General features: G+C 37.6%; 1 protein-coding gene across 1 annotated transcript; it reads right to left on the reverse strand.

Moving 5' to 3' along the window:
• Positions 1–701: 701 nt before the first annotated feature.
• LOC140343343 (uncharacterized) lies at positions 702–7,360 on the reverse strand. Its single transcript, XM_072429996.1, has 4 exons — positions 7,104–7,360; positions 5,971–6,070; positions 2,878–2,987; positions 702–1,316 (listed from the first exon to the last, which is right to left on the reverse strand). The coding sequence occupies exons 1-4, from the start codon at positions 7,234–7,236 to the stop codon at positions 733–735; spliced, it is 927 nt and encodes a 308-aa protein (XP_072286097.1). The 5' UTR covers positions 7,237–7,360; the 3' UTR covers positions 702–732.
• Positions 7,361–8,066: the final 706 nt, after the last annotated feature.

Raw genomic sequence — 8,066 nt, forward strand, 5'->3', positions numbered from 1 at the left:
TTCCTTAAAGTCTCATCAAGTTGATGTTTTTTAGTTATTATTGAACATGAATTATGAAACGCCAAAAAAAAGTCATATGGCATTACAGTTGTATGACGATGGTCAGCTGTGTTGTTAGGAAGAGAGAGAGTCATAACTCCTATTTTGTAGATATATGGTATATTTAATAAAGATTTTGTTTTATAAAGTTTGAAGTGCAGTTTTATTCTTAATTTTTACAAAGACACCCCCTCCCCTACTCATTTGCATTGTCCATATTGCCATGGTCCTATCTCATAAAACATCTACTACCCGTTAGTTACCGGTAATTCTTCCTTGTGAAGTGACATAAACACAGCTTAGACCAACTGCACTGGCCCCCGGGTTTACCGCAGGAGCACTAAGGGTTTAACTAGGTCCCCTAGACATTAGGTGGGCTCTAGGCTTCTTTCTCCCTAGGTCAGTTTTTGAGTGATTTGATGCTGGAGGTAACCTGTGGCCTGGAACCAATCAGGACAGCAAATACAAGAAAAGTATTAACATTTCTTACTGGTAATTTCCAGCAAGCTACAGGTTAGAGATGTTTTTAATCTCTTCAGATGGGCCTTGGATGAAGATCTCCCCAGAGCTTTGATTTCAGTCCTCTAAATAATAATATACATAAATGTATATTTTTTTTTTTGCTTTAAGGGCAATGATGATACAGGCAAGTTTAGTTTTGTTTCAGTAGCTTTATTAGTGTTAGAGGTTTCATCACTTGCGTTGTTTTTTGTTTCGGGTAGCGGCCAGTGATTTTGCTTTTGCTTTTTTTTTTTTGGCCTGGGGTTGGGTCCCTGTCTTCACTTTCTTCAGAGTAGTTTTCTTGGTCTGTGGTGGGGCCACTGTCTTTACCTTCTTTGGAGCAGTTTTCTTGGTCTGGGGTAGGGCCACTGGCTTCACCTTTTGTGCAGTACTTTTCTTGGTCCGGGGTAAAGCTACAGGCTTTACCTTCTCTAGAGTTGCCTTTCTGGGTTTGGCTGGGGCCAATGGTTTTTTTTTCTTTGTAGTGTTTTTTTCCAACTTAGAAGGGATGGGTGCTTTAGGTTTCTCCTTCTTTCCAGTTCTGTCCTTTTCTACCCCTCCATCTAGTGACCCCTTTTCTCTTTTATGATGCTTATCTTTTGGTGGTATTTTATCTTTATTATTTCTATATTCTTCAAATGACCTTTTTCCTCTTTGATTTTCACCTTTCTCCTTCTCCTCCTCCTCATCGTCCTCATCCTTCACCTCCCCGTCCTCCTCTTCCTGATCCTCCTCATCCTTCACCTCCACATCTTCCTCATCCTGTCGTCTATATCCTGGTGATGGAAGAGAGATAGATAGTAAAAGTAAAATTTCAAATAAAGATTCAATGACATTAAACTGAATTTGTAGTAAACACATATTTTATTTTAATATTACACAATAATATTTCATGTGTCTGATCAGAACTGTAAAGATGTGATCCTCACAGTTCCTGCTAAAGGAATCAACAGTTTCTGCTTCTACAAAACAAAACACAGAACTTTGAAGAGTTTAAAAATATGCCATCCCACAGTGTATTGCTTGGTGTCTGAGTGACCTATCATCTGTCCTGTCCAGTGCCATGCTGGGAATAGATTTCACAAAGGCTCTTGGAGCCATCAGTACTTTAAGGATCTATAGCTCTTCATTTAGAAGCACATAAGGCTTGTTATAAAGCAGAAGCTTGAGAAGACTTTTTGGTACTACAGGTGAAATTGAAGTTAAACTTTTTGTAATATGCAGGAAAAGGAGCTATGATTACCATTGTATATAAAATAATGTACAATTTTGGTGCTAAACTCATACATAAGTAATCAACTTTTTCCAAAAAATCATATTTGTATGAATGATGCACTGGCACAGTCGAAAACATGGAAATGAAACTTAAGCCTGCAAATAAAGAATTGCTAAGAAGCAGGTGCCAAAAAAATATTTCTCTTGATTCCAGCAATTTTGTATTTTTGTGTGTGTATATTGCATATACAGTCATGGCCAAAAATACCAACACCTTTGCATTTATGTAAGAAAATGCACCACTTCTCTCAGAAAAGTATTTCAATTACAAATGCTTTAGTATTATCATGGGGCATTCCACACAAAGGAAGAGTTGTCCAAAATACCAGTAGAAAGTGACTACTGTAACCTCCTCCTCTCTGGCATTCCACTAACCCGACTCCTCTCCTCTACAATCTATCATGAATGCTGCAGCCAGACTCTTCCATCCTTTCCACCGCTCCTCTTCCACTGCATCTCTTTGCAGTTCTCTACAGTGTATTCCATTTCACCTTAGAATCAAATTCAAGCTTCTGTGCTTTGCCTTCAAATCCCTACGCTGTTCTTGTCCCACTTACATTGCTGACCTGGTAAAAAAAAATACTCCCTGAGCCGCTCTCTTCACTCCTCCAATGACCTACAACTGACTTCCTCACTCATAATCTCATCACACACATGGCTACAAGACTTTTCTGGAGCTGCCCCATTTAAAAGAGCACTCAAAGCCCATTTTTTCAAACTTGTCTACCCAACTTCTTCTGTCTTTTGAAACCGTCATTAATTCCCACCACTACATATCCCCCCTCCTCCTGTGTGGTAATTCCCCCACCTTCTAGATTGTAAGCTCTTTGGGGCAGGAACATGTGCAGTGACATCATTACCTGCAACCCAAAGGCCAAAGAGGAGCGACATAGGTTTCCAAAAAAGCATTGGAAAGGATAGAGGGGTCAAAGGACAGGTTGGATACAGAGAATATGGACCACTTGTGAAGGAGGTAACCCGTCACCAGCTGAATTAAATCCCTTTTAATATTTTGATAAGTGGCAGAAATGTTGTTATTTACATATAATCATCTTTTCTTACTCGGTACTTTGACCACCACATCTCTGAGCTCATCAGTGTCTGGGGCACATGTATGATTGTTTGCCAAAAGCAATCTGTACATTTTCTGCAGACTGATTTCTTGTTCTTTTCTGTTAAAAAAAAAAAAAAAAAAAAAAGCAAAACTTAAAAACAATTGGTGGTGGTTAAGTGCTGATATTGTGGTAATGTAATATCAGCTGCATGGGAGCTTTCATTGAGAAAACCAGCTAACACAATTAGTGTGAGGAGATAGCAAAGCACAACCTCAGTGTAGTGGGATTGTAAATGTAATGAGCCAGTATAGCTATGCCGTCTACACATATACAATTACAAATATCTATAGAAATATGTCTGCTTAATGTAACACTGTTTCTATTAAGATGAAACTAAAATCAAGGCAGCATAAAATACAAGATATTACGGGCCTGATTTATTAAAGCACTCCAAGACTGGAGAAGACAAACTATCATGGGAGAACCTGGGTGATCCAGCAAACCTGCAATATATCTGGTTCAGTATTAAAAATATTTGTCAACTATTATCAAAATTATTTTTAAGAAATCCAGTCCAGATTTGCTAATTACTCAGGTTCTATTCTGATAGTCTTCTCCAGTCTTGAAGAGCTTTATTAAATCAGGGCTATTGAGCCCCTCATGTTTGAACTAAGTTGTGTTGTTACTCCCAAACACAACAAGTATACCACACTATAAATACCTTCTACCCCCTACCGCATACTGTGCTTCCTTCCATGGACTCAATACAATTGTACAAGCAGGATGGAGGAACCACAGCATGTAATAGGGCAGCATGGCTGACTGGTCAATTTGTGGTTGTTGTAACACATGTGTTTATTTTTATTAACCACCTAGCCGTTATGCCCGTACGGAATAGGAAAACGACGCTGGATGTGCACAGCGGGACCATGGAGGTAAGGATGTGACAAAAATACAGGCTTAACCATCCTAGCCATTTTTTTTTGCCCGTACGAAGGTCGGGCTTAACGGCTAGGTGGTTAAGTGTTGATATTGTGGTAATGTAATATCAGCTGCATGGGGAGTTTTCATTGAGAAAACCAGCTAACACAATTAGAATACCAAGATTGTAAATGTAATGAGCCAGTATAGCCACCCCGTCTACACATATACAATTACAAATATATATAGAAATATGTCTGCTTAATGTGACACTGTTTCTATTAAGATGAAACTAAAATCAAGGTAGCATAAAATACAAGATACTACGGGCCTGATTTATTAAAGCACTCCAAGACTGGAGAAGACAAACTATCATGGGAGAACCTGGGTGATCCAGCAAACCTGCAATATATCTGGTTCAGTATTGAAAATATTTGTCAACTATTATCAAAATTATTTTTAAGAAATCCATTCCAGATTTGCTGATTACTCAGGTTCTTTTCTAATAGTCTTCTCCAGTCTTAGAGAGCTTTATTAAATCAGGGCTATTGAGCCCCTCATGTTTGAACTAAGTTGTGTTGTTACTCCCAAACACAAGTATACAACACTATATATACCTTCTACCTCCTACCGCATACTGTGCTTCCTTCCATGGACTCAATACATTTGTACAAGCAGGATGGAGGAACCAGAGCATGTAATAGGGCAGCATGGCTGACTGGTCAATGTCTGGTTGTTGTAACACATGTGTTTATTTTTATTAACTGATGAAGTAATAAAAATATAGTCATCAATTCACAAGTTGATTGGATTACTAAGAATAAATATTAAGGAAACTATATTTAAAATGTGGGTGTTTTGTATTAATATTGACTGATTTTTAACAGTTGACAGTTGACAGTTCAACAGTTGACATTAATATTGAACAAGTTTAAGTAATTGAAAACTAAACCATTAAGTTGATTCATGTGTAACTAGATAAGGAGGAGATTTCCTCTGACTTCCTCTTTAGAGATTTTTTTTCCTGTTGGGTTTACATGACTTAGGAAGTGAATGGAAATTTCACACAAATGTACATAAATGTACAGTTTATAAAAAAGTAGGAAAGAGATAAAAGACGTTTTTTAGTGTGTGCCAAAAAAGAGATCTTTGTGCACTTCCTCTCCTAGAGATGCTACACATCTGGAGATCTATCTAGTTAGGAGAGTAAGGACTATTTCCCACTCATCTCATACAATTGTCCCCATTGGATAAATTATCTTCACCAACAGGTCTGGTGACAACTCTAAAAGGAAATAATAATTCTTGTTTTTTTGTTTTAACGACCATGGGGACTAAGGACCTCAGACAAAAATAGGAGGATCTTTCAGACAGCAATAAAATGTTGATTGTGTCTTACTTTTACGTACAATTATTGTGACAAATATTGTGAGTGGTACCCCAATGTACAGCACTGGAGCAGCCATAGCACATGTTGTGCACCAAGACACACATACTGGGCCTAATTTAAAGCTCTCCAAGGCTTCAGAGGATGTACTGAAAGCTGGATGATGCATCAAAGCTGGAATGGATCTGGTCCAGGATTCAAAACATTTGAAAACATTTGGTAACCAATAGCAAATGACTTTTAAGAAATTCATTCCATATTTGCTGTATCACAGTTTCACTGATGAAAGTGTATCCACTCCAGCTTTGGAGAGTTTTAATAAATCGGGCCCAATTTGTGGTGCACGCGGTGCTAACTTTTGCAATTTTGTACTGACGCAATTTGGTGGAAATGTATTTATAATGAATAGACTACACTACCATATTGCAAGTTAATCTCCAAAATGCAACAGGCATTAATGCATCACCATGGACAAGTGTGAATAAAGCTTAACATTTCTGCATCAATATATACTGCAAATCAGTGTTTCTGGACTTTTTTAACATGGAGGAACCCTTGTAAAAACCTTCAGGTCTTCATGGAACTCTTTCTATAATTACTAAATCCACAGCTCACAGTATTTTAGCATGGTGGTCAGTAGGAATTTTGCCTTTACATGGCTGCCCAGTGGGAAGAAGGTAACCCTTACAGATAGCCAAAATGATCATTGTTGTTACTTAAACGTATCTGAGGGGCATAAATTGGAGGAACCCTGCTTGGGAAACACTGCTTGAGATGAGGGTGTAAACTTACAAGTAGTGGTTGATTATGAAGCAGCTAATGATCAAAACGATGAACAGAATTCCCAGCGCGGCCAAGATGATCACCGCCAGTAGATACCTAGTGGACATACCTATAGGATGAATATTATTTTTAATTATAGAACAATCACATGAAACTCTTTTAAATATAAAAGAGTTAAGGATGATAATATTCTTATATTCCCAGATTATTGTTCTGATCACACTTAGCATCTGAATTCAAGAACAAACGGTAATATATTACATCACTTGGAAGGTCATGTGGTAACAACATTTTTATCCTTATATTTACCTGGTGATCCTGCCTGTAACACATTTCTTAGGGTGTCAGTTGTAACTGTACTATATCTATGGAGTATCAGAGTTGTCTATCTAGGATTGGAAGTATGATAAAACTACAGCACACCTAATAAATAAATGTATCATATGCTCATCTAATAGCTAATTTTGGGCTATGCATGATGTCATAATTTGATTTTATAATGTTGTGTCAGTTTAATGTTCTTAGTAGTTAATAAAATTTATGAATTTTAATCTGTTATTATCTAGTGCTTTAAAAAGCCTTCTTTCTTCTTCTCCTCCTTCTTTCCTTTTTCCAAAAATGTACATAGTGAGGAGGTTATCTGTAGTCCAAGAAAAAAATCAGGCAGGGCTGATACCAGAGCAAAATAATTTACACTAAAATATTAGGAGCTTGCAGGCATTTTACAAGAAGACATTGCTAAATATTTGCACAGGGTCTCTTTAATGTCCATCGCTTGAGTACTCCACCAAGGACGGCCTGTCATTATTATTTCATGTAATAAGGGTCCCTTCCTAGCTCTAAATAATACAATTATTCCCAAACCCCCAATGTCACTATTTTACAGTCCAATGATAGCAATCTAAGGGAAGACATCTGATTAGTTTTCACAATATGACTCCATGGGGCTTTATTTACTAAAGAACTCCAAGAATGGTGACGATGGACTATTATAGGAAAACCTGGGTAATTCAGCAAATCAGATTTTAAGATATTCATTCCAGGATTTCTGGACCACCCAAGTTTATCCATGATCGTCCATTTTCTCTAGTCTTGGGGATCTTTATTAAATCAGGCCCAATATTTGCGATTTTAATGCTTACCATCATTTTGTTGAGTCTTTGGTGGAACTTTGTTGTTAAAATAAACATCCCTATCAGGTGGCAGTGAAGGAAATGCATCAGCCAGTCCAAAGGTGGCAATCAGAAAGCATTTAATGAGCAGAAAGTTTACCATTGCCACAACTAAAGGAACAGATCAGTGGCAACTATAACATTCCTCCCCCTCAAATAATGTGAGATTGTGATTCCAAGATTAAAGGTAGCCTAAAGTATTAGGCCTTGTCACCATGACAATGGACGGCAAGTGATGTCATCCACATAGGATGTGTGGGTGGGGCCAGACCGTTGCTGTGGTGACATCACTGGGAGACGAGATTTCACTGCCTCTGTCGTGATCCTTACAGATGAATTTCCTCACAGTGCCTAAAGTTGCAGAGGTTGTCTTGTTATATATTGCTTTCTCTGCTTGTTAAGGCTTTGTAAATACTCAATACACATAGCAGTTGTATCCAGCCTCAAGTCTTCATATTTACAATGAGTTTATAGCAACGCTTATATAACACACAAGGATAAGGTTACTGGGATTTTGTTTGTAAGTGATATTTTTTTTATTTTGTTATTTTCATAAACAAGTCCAACTCACATGGCTTTAATACAAGGATAAGGATCTTTGTTTTAGGTGAGTGTAGTTTGGTAAATTTGTATTTGTGAAATGACAATGTCATGGTGGAAAATATAGATTTTTATCCTCACATGAAGCTATGTGACCTGAGCCTGTACTGATAAACTACATTCTTGTAATATTTAGGTACTGCAGCCCTGACATATTCCCGGAGACGGCCTATAATATACTTCCCGATCCACTTCAGCTGATATAGACAATAGCCCTGATTTAATAAATATCTCCAAGGCTGAAGAAGATACACTTTCATCAGGGAAGCTGTGTGATCCAGCAAATCTGGAATGGATTTTCTAAAACCATTAGCTATTTGTTAGCAAGTTTTG

This window comes from Pyxicephalus adspersus, chromosome Z (genome assembly GCF_032062135.1).
Source record: "Pyxicephalus adspersus chromosome Z, UCB_Pads_2.0, whole genome shotgun sequence".
NCBI classification, from domain to species: Eukaryota; Metazoa; Chordata; class Amphibia; order Anura; family Pyxicephalidae; genus Pyxicephalus; species Pyxicephalus adspersus.